The 18,617-nt window shown below is 35.7% G+C and overlaps 1 protein-coding gene across 2 annotated transcripts in view; it reads right to left on the bottom strand.

Annotated features, from left to right (window-relative positions):
- UBR2 (ubiquitin protein ligase E3 component n-recognin 2) overlaps positions 1–5,027 on the bottom strand; it is a 151,822-nt gene extending 146,795 nt beyond the window's left edge. Inside the window, exon 1 of one of the 2 annotated variants that reach the window (XR_007953528.1) lies at positions 2,118–5,027. Coding sequence is in view for 1 of the 2 variants with exons in the window: in XM_051996972.1 (XP_051852932.1) it covers positions 2,118–2,195 (78 nt within the window). In the remaining variant the exon portion in view is untranslated. The remainder of the gene's footprint in view (positions 1–2,117) is intronic. The other variant, XM_051996972.1, reaches the window with a different exon arrangement.
- Between the last annotated feature and the right edge of the window lie 13,590 nt (positions 5,028–18,617).

Here is an 18,617-nt window from a genome sequence, read left to right as displayed (position 1 = left end):
TTTCTGGTACCTCCTCCTAATCCCTTTCCTTTATACACTCAAATTCACTTCAGTCTACTCTGCCATTTATAGAGAACTTCTAAGCATTCATTTAACAGTAATATCCTCTCTCCCTTTCTAACATAGCCATCCATAAATTCACAGGTCATTCAAGGAAAATAGTAGCTTAAAAAAAAAAAAGATCTGGAGCCTTGGAGATGGTACTTATGCCAAGGGATCACAGAAACTAAAGTTATTTTCAGCTTTATTTAGAGACAAACTAGATGATCAGCTCTTAGCACTTCTGCCTATTCTTTCTAAAAAGATTTCACTTGAGAAGAGATGTCATATATTCTTTAAAGGCAATTTTGAAATTCTGTTAATTTTTACTGCCATTAAACACACACACACACACACACACACGACAGTTCCATGGTTCCATCAGACACAGTAGTGTTCAAAAATCAAAAGAATAGTTTACTATAGAGATATCAAATTGCTAGCCCTGAGGTCACCAAAACTCCCTATATTAAAATGTCATTGATAAATGTTTAATAAAATAAATAAAAATATAATACAAAATAAAAAATATAAAATAGTTAATTTGTAGTTTTTTCTATGTCAATATTCATTTCTATTTGAGTTTGATCCTACTGTCATAAATACCAATATCAATAATATATCAATAAAAGCCCAGGGAATATAGTTCCAGGACAGAAGGACTCATCTCATACAAATCTGGCTGCTTACTACCTGTGTGACCCTGCATAAGTCACTTCACCCTGCTTGTCTCAGTTTCCTCATCTGTAAAATGAGGTGGAGAAGCAAATGGCAAACCACTCCATATCTTTGCAAAGAAAACCCCAAGTGGGGTCACAAAGAACTGGACACCATTGAACAACAACAAAGTGAAGGCAGCGAACGTCCTATTGCATTTGTAGATCTGCTACTCTATAAAAGTGACTTTTTTTAAAGAAAAGGAAAGGAAGGATGAAGGGAAAAAGGAATTGAAGAATAAGAAAGTAGAAAGGAAGAAAGGGAGAAGAGAGAAAAAGGAGAGACTCAGAGAAAGGAGACGGGGAGGGAGAGGAAAGGAGAAACGGAGAGAGAAAAAGAGAAAAGATTGAAAATAGTGCAAAGAAAAAAGAAGAGGGAGGGGGAGAAGAGGGTAAAGAAAAGGGAGGAAAGAGAAAGGGAAGAGAAGAGAAAAGAGAAAGAAGGGGAAGGGAAAGGGGGGAAAAGGAAGAGGGATGGAAAAAGGAGGAGAAGGAGGAGAGAAAAAGGAAATAGGGGAAGGAGGAAGAGAGGAGAAGAAGGAAGAGAGGAAAAAGGGAAGGTGGGGAAGGGAAAGAGAAAAAGAGGGAGGAAGAAGGGAAAGAGGAAAGGAGAAAAAAGAAGGAAGGAGAAGAAAGAGAGGAAGGAAAGGGGGAGGGGAGAAATGAGAGAAGGAAATTAAAGAGTAAGAAGGTAGACGGGAGAGAGGAGAAAAAGGAGGGACAGAGCCAGATAGGTAAAAGGGAGAGAGGAGAGAATGAGTTGGGGGAGGAGAGAAGGGCACAGAAAAGAAGAAAGGAAGAACAAGAGGAGAGAGAAGACAGACGAGAGGAGAGAAGACAGGGAAGAAAGGAAGGAGAGAAAGCCTGCTCTTTTGTCCCCACTCTGTCGAACAGATTTCAGGACACTTCCAATGAATACTGAATGACAAGTGGGGGCGGGGGGGGGGAGGGGGGCGGTCGTCAGATGCTACAATTGTTTACATGCTCCTCCCGGAGACTAGCTGCCTCTTGATGACACTCAACAACCTGGAGAGGGTGATCTTTCCAAAGTTGACAAAAAGATTCAGTGGGAAGAAGCAGCTGGGGTTGCCGGCCCCTAGGGGGACATTTTACAATTTGTGGGGAGGAAGAGTCTGTGCCCCGGCGTGTTCGCTCGGTCCCGGCCTGAGGAGGAGAGAGGAAGAGAAGGGAGCCAGACAGCCCGGTCACGATGGGACGGTAGGAGTGGGGCTGCTCTCTGGGGCCGTTACCCCGTATAGCTAAGTGACCAGACTGCCAGGAGCGGTCTGACGGGTCCTTCCACCCCACTTCCAGACATTCCGACCAGCCCCCACAGCTCGTCCTCCGGGTCCCGGAGCTTACCCCCGCGGTCTCCTCAGCGGAACATTCCAGCAAACTCCGGTCAATGGCCTGCACCTCCGACTCCAGCTCCGACGCCATCTTCTCTTTTCTGGCCTCCGCCTCCGCCTCCGCCTCCGCCGCCCGCTTCCCTCAGCCCCCGGGGCTGCGGCCGACGCCCCCGCCTCAGGCAGCTCTGCTCCCCGGAACCCGCCGGGGGAGAGGGGGGAAAGGGAAGGGGGAAGGGGAAAAGGGGGAGGGGGAAGGGGAGGGGGAAGGGGAGGGGAGGGGGTTGGGCAAGGAGGAAGGGTAAAGTGAAGGAGGGAAGGGAGGGAAGCAGACAAGGCGACAGGGGACGGGAATCGGGATGGGGACGGGGGTGGGGGAAGCCCTTGGTTCTGCCTCCTGGGATTCAGCGGCACGTCACCGCCTCTCAGTGCCCGGGAAAAGACACGGCGGACCCCGGGGCCTAGCGAGCAGATCTCTATCGCGTCCCAAACCGGGGAAGGGGCAACAACACCATGGAGAGCGAGCAGGGCACTGTGGGCATTGTAGTCTTCTCCCCGGGGCTGCCGGAAGGGAGGTGGTGCTGGCCGACGAACCACAAGGGCATTGTGGGAGTTGTAGTCCGACTTTCGAACTCGAGTGCGGGGAAGGTTAAAGTAGAGAGGGAGTTGAAGGCGTGGAATTTGCTACAAAGAAGTTCTGCTGAAGAGCCACAATCCTGCAAGAAGTCTTTCCTAATTTCCCCAGATGCTAGTCCCCCACACACATTGTATTTACCTTGTCTGTAGTCTGAATTTATTTACCTGTGTATGAGTAAGTTAATGAGCTTATGAAACTCTTCCTTTTTATCTTTGTATCCTCAATGTCTAGAATAGTGCCTGGCAATAGTAGGCATTTAATAAGTATTTGTTGATGGATTGATTGATTACACCCTCCTTCTCCCACACTCAAACAAAAACCATTTACCTCCGGAATTTTTTTTTTAATTCATTGAGTTTATTAAGTATTTCTTAAAACATATTCTTAACTTGTTACAAGGTGGCACTTATAGCCTCCATCTTGATTCTATTTTATGAAAAAGTTCTAAACTGAGTAGTCTTCCCATTCTCTCTCTTGTAATTAAATGCAATTGCTCCAATGGGAGAAAGTGCTAAAATCTCAAGCTCTCTTTATTTCTCAGAGAGAGGATAACTATTATCTCAGAGTTGTCTTAATTTGCATTTCTCTAATCAATAGTAATTTAGAGCATTTTTTCATATGAATAGAAATATGATCTGGACTTAGATGAGTTAGAGTACGAGAGGGCATTCACAAAAGGGAACTAGCCTCCATCATATCCTTTGATTTCCAGTATCTATCTGCTGAGAGTATCATCCTTATCTTAAGATCTTTTCTTCTCTGTTTTAGCTGTGATTTTTGCCTCACTCACTAGCTTGAGTGTTCTGTGTGTATGTATATGTATGTGTGTATACTATATGTTTAATAAATATTTTAAAGAATATGTGTATATAGTACACATATTTTCCCCAGAGTTTATATTGTCTCCCTCCCCTTTCCCTTCTCCCAACTAAGAAAACAAAATCTACAAAATTCCTGTTAGAAACATTTGTAATCAAGCAAAAGAATTTCCTGCATTGGTCTTTGGATATTTTAATATCTATAACTTCTATCGTTTGCTTCTTTCTTTGGCAAAGAAGTCTACTAACTATTATATGACTTTTTATGTAACCAGCAATTGATGGCTAAGCTAGTGAGTGAAAACAAAGTGATAATAATAGCTTGTATTTATAGCTTTAAGGTTTGCAAACTACTTAAATGTGTTAACTCATTTGATTTTCATAACCAACTGGTAAGATGTTATCTCCATTTTACAAGTGAAGAAACTGAAACACAAAGAAGTTATGTGACATGCCCAATTGAAAAATGTGGTAAGTTAGGATTCAAATTCTGATCTTCCAAACTCTTAAGTTCAGCACTCTTTTCAAAAGTTTGAAAAGCAACTTTTCAAAAGCTTGTATCTTATGCTAGAAATATCCAAGAGGTAGAAGATAGATAGAATTCTGATAGATAGCATGCTGACAGTGCCATAATGACCATCCTCCAACCATAAACAAAAACGGGCCAGATCCCTGATGTATCCATGACACTGGTGAACTGTGTCTTTATACATAGACAACACAAGACATATATCTTACATACAAAATTAATTTAAAATGAACAGCATTTTGGTGAAAGATGTAGATCAGAGGTTTCAGGGAAGTATCTTTTGAACTTTTTTGAAGGAAACAGGAGATTCTCAGGGGGCAAGAATGAGGTGAATAGTATAGTACAATGTATTCCTGGTATGAAGTAGAGGATATCTATATATGAAAAGAGAGAGAGATTTGAGACAGAAAGACTCATTAGGACAATGCTGCAATAGTCCAGGAGTGATAAGTGAGTATGAATTATGGTAGTGACCTGGTGAATACATAGTAGAATCACAACTTATGGAGTGAATGAGTGAATGAAGGGAAGAGGACCAATATGAGAGTTGTTGTAAAGATAAAAACGACAAGATTTGAAAACTATTGAATGTGTGGGGTGAGGGAGAGTGAAAATTCAAGCATAATGCTGAGGATACTAACTTAGGTGAGGCACCCTTGCAAGAAATAGGGAAATCTTTCCTCAGGAATAGGGAATAATCAATCATCTAATGACAGGACATATGAAACCAAAAAAAAAAAACATCATTTTTTATTCCTAGTACACTGGATTCAAAATTCCTATCTCTACACTGAGTCCCTTGCTAGTCTTCACCTGATTATGCTAAATTTATGATCTGACCATCAAGTGGGAACTATATCTAATTACTTTCTTGTAATTTCTTGTACTTTCTTGTCTATTTGTGAAGTGATGGGACAGTGATTATTTAAACAAACTAACAACAAAAACCACTATCAGTTCTTTCCCTAGAAGTACTGGGATCTGAAAGAATTTATAGAGGTGTAGCCAAGTTTAAGATGCATAACTTTATTGCTCATTGTTTTTGAGGATTCTATCCTAAAAATAAGTACTATATACAAAGAAGAATATTTATTTGCTTTTGTAGGTAATGACTCTAGTATGCCAAGTATCATGGGAATAGGAATCTATAAGTTTCCCTATAGTTGGAATCTCAAAGCTATTTTGATTGGGTGAACCCATAATTATTCCCTAGCTAAAATCATAGCTAAATTATTATTTAAATTATTACTTCACATCTCTCAGATAGACAAAGATGACAGGAAAAGATAATGATAAAATTTTGAAGGGAATGTAGGAAAACTGGAACACTAATGCATTGTGTTGGTGGAAGAATTCAATCATTCTGGAGAGCAGTTTGAAACTATGCCCAAAGGGCTATGAAACTGTGCATAACCTTTGATCCAGTAGTGTCTCTCCTGGGTCTGTATCTCAAAAAGATCATAAGAGAGGAAAAAGGACTCAAATTTACAAAAATGTTTGGGGTAGCTCTTTTTGTAGTGGCAAGAAATTGGAAACTGAGGGGATGCCCATCAGTTATGGAGTGATTGAATAAGTTATGGCATATGAATGTAATGGAATATTATTGTGCTGTAAGAATGATAAGGAGACAGATTTCAGAAAAACCTGAAAAGACTTACATGAATTGAGTGATGTGAACAGAACCAGGAGAACATTGTACACAGTAACAACAAGATTATGTGATTATCATCTTCTTAACAATGTGGTGATTCAAGACAGTTCCAATAGACTTGGGATTGAGAATTCCTATCCAGAGAGAGAAATATGGAGACTGAATGTGGATCAAAGAATAGTATTTTCACCTTTGTTTGTTTGGTGGCTTTTTCTTTTTCCCCTTTTGGTCTGATTTTTCTTAGACAATATGGCAACTATGGAAATACGTTTAAAAGGATTGCACATGTTTAACCTGTATCAGATTGCTTGGGAAGAGGGGAGGAAAGGAAGGAAGGGAGAAAAATTTGAAACTCAAAACCTCACAATTATGAATGTTGAAAACTATCTTTACATGTATTTGGTAAAATACTATTGAGAAGAAAATTAATAATCAAAAGAAACAAACAAAAAAAGTCCAGGCCACATCTCTTCCCTACAAATTGTCAACTGCCCTCTCTGTTTCTATTTTGCCTGTTTCTTTTCTCTCATTCTCTCTCTCTTTTCTCTCTCACCTTATCTATTTCAATGTCCTCTTTCAAAGTTTGTTTCCTACAAACTGAAGTAACACCCATTTTCACTCGCAGAGATTCAAAGTCTAGTATTCTCTCATGAAATCATGAATTCTATCCTGTTACAAGGATTCACTGCAGGCCACAGAGCTGCCACTTGGGGAGAGCACTTCAGGTTTGGTTGGAAGCGAGGTTACATGTATCTCTTTTGTACATACTTTTATTTATATGTTCTTTATTCTGATAGAATGTAAACTTCTTGAGGATGAGACTGTTTCATTTTTATCTATCCCTAGTGCCTAGCTCAGTGTCTGGCAGTGAGAGACACTTCATATATATATTGATTGGTTGATTTCTGGGAAGAAAAAGCAGAAGATATTATGAGAAATGAAATTGTACTTACCACCTTCTTCCATCGCCTCACCATCATCCTCCCCAAAATTTTCACCTACTCATTCTTTGTGGCTTGCCATCAACCCACCAAACATCAGCTGCTCATCATCACCTCAAAAAACAAGAAATCTCTGAAGTTGGTTACCAATGATGGTAACATAATATAGAAGATAGAATTTGTTCAAATATTTTCTGTGATATTTATTAGTTGTGTGACCCTGGAGATTTACTATAAATCTCAGTTTTATCATCCATAAAATAGGGATAACAATAGCAATTATATAGTATTTTAGATTTTGCAAAGTGCTTTAAAATATTATCTCATTTTATTTTCACAATAACCATGAGGATAGATACTATTATTAGCTCCATTTTATAGAAGAAACTGAGTCAGATAGAAATTAAGTGACTTAATAAAGGCATACAGGTAGGCAGTATCTGAGTCCTGATTTGAACTCATGTCCTCCTGACTTGAGACTTAGCACTCTGGCCAGCACCACACCTAGCTATCATGGCAACAACATCACACCAAATAAGGTAACACAGGAATAGCACTTTGCAACAAATTAATAAATAATTATCAGTTATTATAGTCAGCTAGGTGGCTCGGTGTGTAAAATGTGTGTAAAATGGAAGATGTGAGTTCAAATATGACCTTGAATACTGACCAACTGTGTAACCCTAAGCAAGTTATTTAACTTCTGTGTGCTTTCTCAACTGTAAAAAAGAAAAGAAGAGTTGCACCTACCTTCTAGGGTTGTTATAAGGATCAAATATATGTAAAAAAAGCTCTTTGCACATTACTTAGCATATCATAGGTAGTTACTAACTGCTTGTTCCCTCTTCTCCCCTTAATATCATTGGCTAGTGACAACATATATATTCATTTTCTTTTTTTTCTCTTTCAAAATTTTAAATTTTTTTTATTTTTCCCACTTAATAGTATTTTATCTTTTTCTAATTACGTATAGTGATTTCAACATTTATAAAACTTTGATTTCCAATTTTTTCTCCCCTCCCCCAAGACAGCAAATAATCTAATATGTTATCCATATTAGATCATATTAAACATATTTCCACATTACTCATGTAAAACATTGAGAAAGAAAACAAAAAAAATGAAACGTCTACTTCAATTTCCATTCAGATTCCATTGTGTTTTTCTAGATTTGGATAGCATCTTCCATTAAGAGTCCTTTGGAATTGTTTTAGATCATTGTATTGCTGAAAATAATTGTCTTCTGAATGTTGGAGGGGATATGGGAAAACTGGGACACTGATGCATTGTTGGTGGAGTTATGAATGGATCCAACCATTCTGGAAAACAATTTGGAACTATATTCAAAAAGTTATCAAACTGTGCATATGCTTTGATCCAGAAGTATTACAACTAGGCTTATATCCCAAAGAAATATTAAAGAAGGGAAAGGGACCTGTATGTATTAGAAAAAATGTTTGTGGCAGCCCTTTTCATAGTGGCTAGAAACTGGAAATTGAATGGATGCCCATAAATTGGAGAATGGCTGAGTATATTTTGGTATATGAATGTTATGGAATATTATTGTTCTATAAGAAATAACCAGCAAGATAAATAAAGAGAGGCTTAGAGAGACTTATATGAACTGATGCTAAATGAAATTAACAAAACTAGGAGATCATTATAAACTTCAACAACAATACAGAATTGAGGATCAATTCTGATGGAAGTGGCTACCTTCAGCAATGAGAAGATCCAATTAAATTCCAATTGATCAGTGATGAATAGAACCAGCTACACTCAGCAAAAGAACACTGGGAAATGAGTGTGGATCAAAACATAGCGTTTACACTCTTTCTATTGTTGTTTGCTTGTATTTTTGTTTTTCTTGCCAGGTTATTTTTACCTTTCTAAATCTGATTTTTCTTGTGCAACAAGAGAACTGTATAAATAGGGACACATATATTATATTTAAGATATACTTCTGCCTGCCATCTAGGGGAGAGGGTGGAGGGAAGGAAAGGAAAAGTTAGAACAGAAGTGTTTGCAAGAGTCAATGTTGAAAAATTTCCCATGCATGTGTTCTGTCAATAAAAAGCTATAATAATAAGAAAAAGAAAATAGTTGTCTTCAAAATTGATCATTGTACAATGTTGCTGTTACTGTGTACAATGTTCTCCTGTTTTTGCTCACTTTGCTCAGCATCAGTTCATGTAGTCTTTCTACATTTTTCTGAAATCTGCCTGTTCATTTCTTATAGCACAATAGTATTCTATTACAGTCATATCCCACAGTTTGTTCAGCCATTCCCCAATTGATAGATATCCCCTCAGTTTCAAACTCCTTGCTACCACAAGAAGAGTTGCTACAATGTCTCTATTGATCTGTATTCCAAAGAGATCATAAAAAAGGAAAAAGTTTGCTTGCTTTTTTCCTCATTTTTTTCCCTTTTGATCTGATTTTTCTTGTACAGCATGATAAATATGGAAATATGTACAGTGGAATTGCACAAGTTTAACATATATTAAATTGCTTGCTGTCTAGGGGAGGGGATGGGGAAGAGAGGAAGGAAAATTTGGGTAAAGGTTGAAAACTATCTTTTTGTGTACTATGAAAATAAAAACTTTTTTTTTTTCAAAAAGAACTATACAAATATGTTTGTACAAATATTTTGTACACGACTCCTTTTCCCTTTTTAATGATCTCTTTGGGATATAGGTATTGCTGGATCAAAGGGTATAGAGGGCTGAAACTCTGAAAAGGTGTGCTTGAATCAGACAGCAGAGCACTTAAGGCTAATTATTTGCTGTGAGATAATGGCTCTATAAGCATATACTTAAATGATGTGGTAATATGATGGCTCTCCTCATGATTGGTGCTTGCTAAATGTTTGGTGGTGAGGTAATCATAGTCAAGGATTGAAGTGCTGAGGGAGAGAGGTCAGAGTCACTTGGCTGTAGGAAAAGGAGAGAGGCTGGAGACTCTGGACTCCAATCCAGGATATATCTTTGGCAAGCCGAGTAGCAACTTGCCTGACTCCTTCACTTCTCCCCCTAAAGACCAAGGACTTTGATCCTGATTCTGACTGATCCTGAGGCCCTCTAGGGAGCTAGCCTGGCCATTATAAAAGGGTATGCATAGTTTTACTATCCTTTGGGCATAGTTTCAAATTGCTCTACAGAATGATTGGATTAATTCACAACTCTGCTAACAATGCATTAGTGTTCCAATTTTTCCAAATCCTTTGCAACATTTATGATTGTCTCTCTTAGAAATATGTTAGTCTGATGTTCAGAGATCTCACCCAGCTTTAATACATCTTCCCAGGTTTATTTCACAATATTCACAGTTCAAATTAAACTTCTGTTCTTTCATAGATTTGGAGCTGAAGGATCCTTGGAGGTCATCTAGTTTAACACTTTCTTATTTTAGAGATGAGGAAACTCAGGTTTGTCTCAGATCCCACAGGTGGGATCTGAAACCAAATCTTTTGTATCCAGAACCAAAGCTCTTTGCAATATTTATTTGTTTTCTAAGAAGAATCTGAGATTCAGAATTCCATGACCAGACAGCCAGAATTGACCCATAGCAAAACTGTGACACGTGTAGAGTTTGTCTTTGGTTCTGACTTCCAACCCATTGCTTTCCTTTGTGTCACCCCTCTCTATCCCTTCAGGTATTCAGTGCTGTCATTCTATGGAGGGGATGGATCAATGGGATTTAGAGGTGGAAATCATCTAATTCAAGTACTTTTTCAGAAGAGGAAACTATAGAAATAGGCAAGAAACATTTAGGGCTATCATGCCTTGCAACTCTCTCTACTCTTCTCTGGAATGTTTTCCGCTTAAAACAAGAGAGGGAGGTCCAGAGAAAGGGAATGAAAGTAGCCTAAATCTCAGTCCTAAAACCCTTGTTTCAATCTAGCTGTCAAAAACCTGCTCTCAGAAAATGTATCCTCTTCTCTGGGAAATTGTAAAATATTAATAATTCTCCTTTTTCTTCAGCTTGAATCTCTAAAACAGATAATTGTTCTAACAAAATACCACATAATCTACTTCTCCTTCCTAGATACTTCCTGCACACGGTGTTCTGTTTGAGCAAAGATATATATATATAATATTATATTAGCATACACATATATATTAGCAGTGGAATGTTAAGCCATAGTTATCATTATAATTTGCTTAAGAGACAAAGTAGATAGGAAGAAAGGAACTAAGCATTTATTAAGTACCTATTATATAGTAGGTGTTGTACTAGGTACTTTTCAAATATCTCATTTGATCCTCACAACTATCCTGGGAAGTATGTGTTGTTATCATTCCCATTTAATGGATGAAGAAACAGAGAAGTCAATTGATTTGCCCAGGATCACATAACAAATATGAGGTTGAATTTGAATTCATATCCACCTGACTCAAGGATCAGTGCTCTATATTTATTTATTGTTTATTTATTTGTTTTGCAAGGCATTTGGGGTTAAATGACTTGCCCAGGGTCACATAGCTAGGAAGTGTTAAGTATCTGAGATCTGATTTGAACTCAAGTCCTCCTGACTCCAGATCCAGTGCTCTATCACTGCATCATCTAATTGTCCCCAGTGCTCTATATTTATTGGGCACCTAGATGCTTTAAGCAGAAAAATAACCAAATTTTATGAAACAGTATAAATTTGGAGAAAAAGGCTGTAATCCTTGGCTCAAAGGGCCCTGGAATGTAGGCGGATCAGGTAAAATTGGCAAGAGCTAAAGGAGAAAAGAAGGATTGGAGCTGTTTAGTTTCAAGCATATGTAGAGAGAAGACAGCTTATTTTCAATTCTCTTCAACTCCACTGAAGGGGAAAAGACACTTGGAAGAAGATATTTAGAACTTTTTTCATATCTCTATTACCAGCTTACTCTTTGAGTAAGGTCTGGGATTCTCTCTTGACTGAGACGAATCATCTCAATCTTAAGAAGAGAGCTCCTTCAATTTGTATTCTCAAGTATATGCTTTCATAAGTATACTTTTTTAACTTTTAGTTTCACTATCAAATTGGAGAAGGGTGGAAGACTCCAGAGACAGCTATTTTTCCATCTCTATGATCTACATCTTGACAGACCCATGTAAACATATATAACCTATATGGGCCAATATGATACATTAGAAAGATTGTTGAATTTAGAATTAGGCTATGTATTTGAATCTGATCTCCTTTATGTAAGTCCTAGGACAAGTCATTTTACCCGTCTGGAGCTTACTTTCCTCCTTTGTAAAATGAGATTAGACCTAGTTACCTTTCAGCTTTGAATCTCTGATTCTACAAAATTACAGATTTTAAAAATGAAATGCTTGCTCTAATAATAACAGAAGGATCATAAGAGACACTATGGGCATAAGCTAGCCTAAGGCACCTAGATGATACAATGGATAGAGTACTAAATCCAAAGTTAGGAAAATTTACTTCTTAGTTCAAATCTGGTGTTAGACACTTCCTGTTTGATCCTGGGTAAGTCACTTAACCCTGCTAGAGAAGGAAATAGTAAACCATTTTAGTATCTTTGCCAAGAAAACCCCAAATGTGTCATCTAGTGTTGGACACAAATGAAATGATGACAAAAGAAATGCTTTAAGTTTATAATCTGCAAGTGATTCAGGGTCCTGCGATTTCATGTTCCATTTTGTTGTTGTTCTTGTAGAAAGAGTAGCCACCTCTTTGTTCTCAAAGAGGACCAAGACGTAAGGGTTGCAATACTATGACATGCAAGTGAGTTGGATTTAAATGAGAGAGAGTCACCAGCCTTACTTCCTCCTCCAGAGCCATCTGGGTTCTATGGCAAAATATAGATTAGGATGACTGGAAATAGTTCTGGATGTGGTGGGAGTCCTTGTCCTTTTTAAGGTCTTTAACAGGTTTCAGTTAGTTTAAGACAACACCCATTCAGTCATTCAGGCTAGGTAAGATTTGAGGGAAAGAATGACCTCTTTTACCTAGTCAAAAAAAATTCAAATCCAATCTGGAAGGTCCTTAGGGTTTCTGGTCAAAATAGAAAAAATTGCATCACGTTTATTCCGAGTCAACCAGGGCCGAGACGATGACCATCTGAGGCTTGGCCTAGAACCTATTGTTGGCCAATGAATGAGAGCCAGTGTGATTTGTATGTAAGGCATGGTATTTAAGAAAGAAACCTAGCTGGGTAAAATTCAAGATATCTTGGGTCAAAAAAATTTTTTTTGACATTTCTTTGGGTAGAGTATCCACAGGAAAGGATGTGATACCCTATGAAGGAAGACAGAAAGATCCAAATCCAAATCCAGTCACAATGATGAAAACACAGGTGGTATTTAACTAAGTTTCATAAAATTATTTTATCTTACCAGCCCCACAGGTTACATTCTTAATGACCACAAGAATTGGGCTACAAGTACTGATATTGGCCACTAGAGGGACGTAGTGAGTAAGAGCAATAGTAGAATAGAGTAAAATACAGGCACACATGGAGATAATGCAAGTTCTGTTTTAGATCCCTGCAACAAAGCAAATATTGAATATCACAATAAAGCAAGTTACATGACTTTTTTTGGTTTCCAAGTATATGTACAAGTTATATTTACATTATACTATAGTCTAGAGCTTCTTAAATTTTTTCCACTTGCAATCCCTTTTTGCCAGAAAAATTTTTATGTAATTCTGGGTATATAGATATATAAAGTAGGTATACAAAATAAACATTTACTAATAATAAATTATAATTTTACAATCTCCATATTCAATTAGGAAACTCTTTATAGGGTAGCAACCCACAGTTTAAGAAGCTGATTTGTAGTCTGTTAAATATACAATAGTATTATGTCTATAGATAGATCAATAGATATGGATTTAGCTATTGATCTAGTTATTTATATATATCTTAATTTTAAAAAAATTGCTAAAAATGCCAGTCTTATCTGAACTTTCTGACAGTTTTTGCTGGTGGAGAGTTTTGACTCCATCTTGATTCTTCAGGGTGGTGGTTGGTAAAGATTGGAGTGGTGACTGTGGCAATTACTTAAAATAAGGCAATTAAATTTTCCTCCTTGATTGACTCTTCCTCTCATGAAAGATTTCTCTGTAGTATGGGATGTTTTTTATAATATTTTTAACCACAGTAGAACTGCTTTCAGAATTAGAGTCAATTCTCAAACCTTGCCACTGCTTTATCAACTAAGTTTATTTAATATTCTTCTATATTGTTATGTCTCAACATATAGGGAAGTCACAGGAGAGGGAGAGAGAGAGATGGGGAATGGCCAGTTGATAGAACATGAAAAACATTTAGTCATTAAATTCCTTATTTTATATGGGCAAAGTTCATGGTGCTCCAAATCAATGACAATAGTAATATCAAAGATCACTCACTGATCACAGATTGTTATAACAGCAATAATGAAAAAGTTTGAAATATTGCAAAAATTACCAAAATGTGACATAAAGACATAATGTGAGCTCATGGTGTTGGAAAAAGGCTGCTGAAAGACATATTAGACACAGACTTTCCACAGACCTTCAGTTTGTAAAAATTGTGTGTGTATGTGTGTGTGTGTGTGTGTGTTTGTTCATGAAGTGCAATAAAGTAAAGCATAATAAAACAAGGTATGCCTTGAAGTCTGGGGTTAGGGGAGAGGGGAGTAGCAGAAGAGGAAGTGCATGATCTTCTTAAACAGGTCAGTGAAATCATTGCTCAGTACAAATGACAGCAACTTGTTAATTTGTATTTATTTAAGACATATGAGTTGCCCTATGATAGACTTGTACCCACAAAATGTAAAAATTGCAAGAAGGCCACCAGCATGTTGGGCTTATCCTCTGTGATGAGTTACTGGACAAAATTCATATAGGATGAGAAAATAGAGATATGTTTTTCTTTCCTTTCTTCCTTATTTTTTTTTCTCTTCAAAACATTTGGGTTTCTTTTTCAGGGTTTTAATTTAATTTGTTTTTATTTTGAACTTGAGATATAGCAAAACACATGAAAATTTCCATATACAAAAAAAAGAAGACTGTATATGAAGCTATGGATCTGTATTGTATATAGATGGCTTTTTTTCTTAATGTAATTGGGATCTCAGCAAATATCCACATGTTCATATTCCTAGGACTGAGCCTTAATTGGCCAGTTTCCTGTTATACCATATATATATATATATATATATAGACATATATAAACATTCAGCATATTAAGTTTTAAAACTTTCCTACTTGTCTATATATTATCCTCTGCACTTCTGTGAATTGTAAAACTTTTTATTTTTAACTTTTTATTCAATTTCATTTCATTTCATATTTGGATTTTCTCCTCTCCCACTCCCACACCACCCACTGAGAAATAAAAACTATTACAAATATATATATACACATATATACAGACATACAAAGCATATTTCTACATTAGCTATCTTCCCACCTCCAATTAAAAAAAAAAACAAGAAAAAGAAAGAAATAAAAGACAAAAATGCATCAATCTGCACTTTGAATTCATCAGTTAGCTTTTTGGAAATGAACAACACATTTTTATTTTGAGCTTTTTGGAATTGTGGTTAATCATTCTATTGATCAGAGTGACTAAGTCTTTCAAAGTTGATTATCTTTAACATTGCTGTTACTGTATAAATTATTATGGTTCTGTTCATTTCACTTAGACTTCCTAGATTTTTCTGAAATAATGTCCTTCATTTCTTATAGGACAATAGTATTTTATCACATTCATGCAACCATGATTTGTCCAACCATTCTGTGGACAACTCAATTTCTTATTTGATCACTAACTCTCCCCTTCCACAGATCTGACAGATAATTTCTTCCCTGTTCCATAAGTGTGTTCATAATATCACCCTTTAAATAACACACCCATTTTGAGCTTATTATGATATATAGTGTAAGATATTGGTCAATATTATATTGGCTTAATCTAAACACAAGCAATTTAATATTTATACATTAATTTAGTTTTTATTTTTGTGAAGAGTGTTTGATTCATGAAATTCCTATGTATATGGGACACACAGAGTCCCAAGATTTGGTAATTTCTATAATCAATTTAAATGGAATTTCTCATTCTATTTCTTCCTGCTGACTTTTGGTGGTAATACTGCATACAGAAATGCTAAGGATATATGTAGATTTATTTTATATACTGCAATTTTGCTAAAGTTGTTCATTATTTCGACTAAAATTCTGTATGTAAACCATCATATCACCTGTAAAAGGTGTTAGTTTCTTTATTGCCTATGTTTATTCTTTCAATTGCTTTTTCTTGTCATATTACTATGGGCAGCATTTCTAATACAATATTTAACGTAATTGTGATCATGGGAATCCTAATGTCATCCGATCCTATGGGAGGCTTCTTATTTCTCTTGGAGATAATGCTTATTCTTGATTTTAGATATATATTACTTATCATTTTAATGAAATTTGTTTATTCCTGTGCTTTCTAGTATTTAAAAAAAAAGAATTAGTATTGCATATTGTTAGAAGCCTTTTCTGCACCATTGAAATAATCACGATTTTTGTTTTTGTTGTTTAAATGGTCCATTGTATTTATAATTTTCTTAATATTAAATCACAGCAGTTAGGTGCTATAATAGAGCACCTTTCCTGGAGTTAGGAATACCTAAATTCAAATCCAGTCTCAGACATTTGTGAGCTATATGACCTTGGGCAAGTCATTTAACCCTGTTTGTTTCACCTGTAAAATGATCTCAAGAAAGAAATAGCAAACTACCAGTATCTTTGCCAAGATAACTCCAAAATAGCTCATGGAAAGTCAAATACAACTGAACAACAACATGAAATCAGTTCTGTATTCTTTGTATAAATCCAACCTGATCATAGTGTATGATCTTTGTGATATTTTGCTATAATCTATTTGCTGGTATTTTATTTAATTTTTTGCATCAATATTCATTATGCAAATTGGTCTAGAATTTTCTTTTGTTCTTTTGACTCTTCCTGATTTAGATACCAAAACCATTTGCTTTTGATCATTTGGTAGAATTCCTTCTTTGCTTATTTTTTCAAACACTTTATATAGAATTGGAATTAATTTTCATCTAAATGTTTGCTAGAATTCACTTTTAAATCCATCCAGTCTAGAGGTTTTTTTTCCTTAGAATGCTCATTTATACTTGTTCAAAATTTTTTTTTCTAAGACAGCATTTTTAAAACATATTTTACTTCTTGTTTTTTTTACTCTGGTTGATTTATATTTTTGTAAATATTCATTCATTTCATTTACACTTTCAGCTTTATTAGCATATAGTTGAGCAAAATAGTTCCTTATTGTTACTTTTAAAAACTTCATTCACCTTTTCCATTTTTGATTCTGGTAATTTGATTTTCTTGTGTATGTGAGTGTTTATATAAAAAAAACAGATCCTAGTTTTCATTGATTCAATGGTGGGTTTTTTTAATTTTTGATTTTGTTAATCTATTCTTTAAATTTTATTTTAGTGGTTAAATTGAGAGTTGTTGATTTGTTGGTTTTTAAATTTCTTTAGTTGTATGCTCAGTTTATTGATCTGTTCTTTCTTTTACTGATATGTTCGGAAATATAAAACTTCCCTTAAGTAGGTTTGGTTGCATCCCCAAAATTTTAGTATGTTGTCTCATTGTTGTCATTAGCTTTAATGAAATTATTGTTTCTATGATTTGTTCTTTGACCCCTTCTTTAAGATTAGTTTAGTTTCCAGTTAATCAAAATGTTTTTTTAATAAGTCTCCTTTTCAATATTTCATTTTTTTCAATAATAGGGAAAAAATTAACATTTGTTTTTCAAAATTTTGAATTTCAAATTCTCTCTTTCACTCCTACTACTCCCTCATTGAGAAGGCAAGAAATTTGATGTAATATATAATGCAGCCATGCACAATGTATCTCCATATCAGTCATGTTGTAAAACAAAATAGAAACAAAAACAAAATCCTACGAAAAATAAAGGTTTTTTTTAATAAGTACATTTCAATCTGTAATCAGTTCTCATTCTAGAGGAGGATAACACTTTTCAACATGAGTCATTCAGAATTGTCTTGGATCATTGTATTGGTGAGAATAACTAGGTCATTCATAATTGAGCATGTTATCACATACACTGTTCTCCTGATTCTTTTCATTTTACTTTGAATTGGTTTATGTAAGTCTTTCCAGGTTTTTCTGAATGCATTCTGCTCATTATTTCTTGTAGCACAATAGTATTCTATCACAATGATATACCACAGCTTGTTTAGCCATTTCCTAATTAATGTGTTTGGTTATTTACCACTACAAAAAATTTTTTTTAGATTTTCCTTTTCCTTTTTTTTTTCTTTAATCCTTTTGAGTTATAGATATAGTAGTGATGTTGCAGGGTTAAAGATGTATGCAGTTTTATAGCTCTTTGGGCATAGTTCCAGATACCTCTCCAGAATGGTTAGATGCATTCACAACTCCATCAATAGTAGAGTCCCATTTTTCCCATACCTCCTCCAACGTTTGTCATTTTTCTTTTCTGTATGTCAGACAAATCTCCATGCCAGTGCTATTGACTTCTCCTGCTGATCTCTTAAGTTTTTTGTTTTTTGTTGTTTTTTTTTTTTTAGGACAGAAAAATCTTTCACATGACTTTCTGTTAGTTCTGCTGCTCCAAAATTTTATTTCTGTACATGACTTCACATGTATAATTGATATAATATTGCTTGTCTTTTAAGTGAGTAGGTGAGGAACAGGAAGGAAGGAGAGAATTTGACACTCAAAATTAAATGAATGTTAAATTTTTTATATATAATGGGGAAATATTTAGATCTACATAATCAAGTTTCTGAATTTATTATTATTATTTTTGCTAAGTATTTGATTAGAACCCTGATCTCAATCCCATTTATTCCTTTTTACCCAGGGTCTTTCATTCAGAACTGGTAATGGGTGACAGATGGCACCTGTTTCTGCTCCCAGCATAAGTTTAAGGG

Source organism: Antechinus flavipes, chromosome 4 (assembly GCF_016432865.1).
Source record: "Antechinus flavipes isolate AdamAnt ecotype Samford, QLD, Australia chromosome 4, AdamAnt_v2, whole genome shotgun sequence".
Classification (NCBI taxonomy): Eukaryota; Metazoa; Chordata; class Mammalia; order Dasyuromorphia; family Dasyuridae; genus Antechinus; species Antechinus flavipes.
Note: the sequence above shows the minus strand (reverse complement) of the source record. Positions and strands in the feature narration are given on the sequence as shown.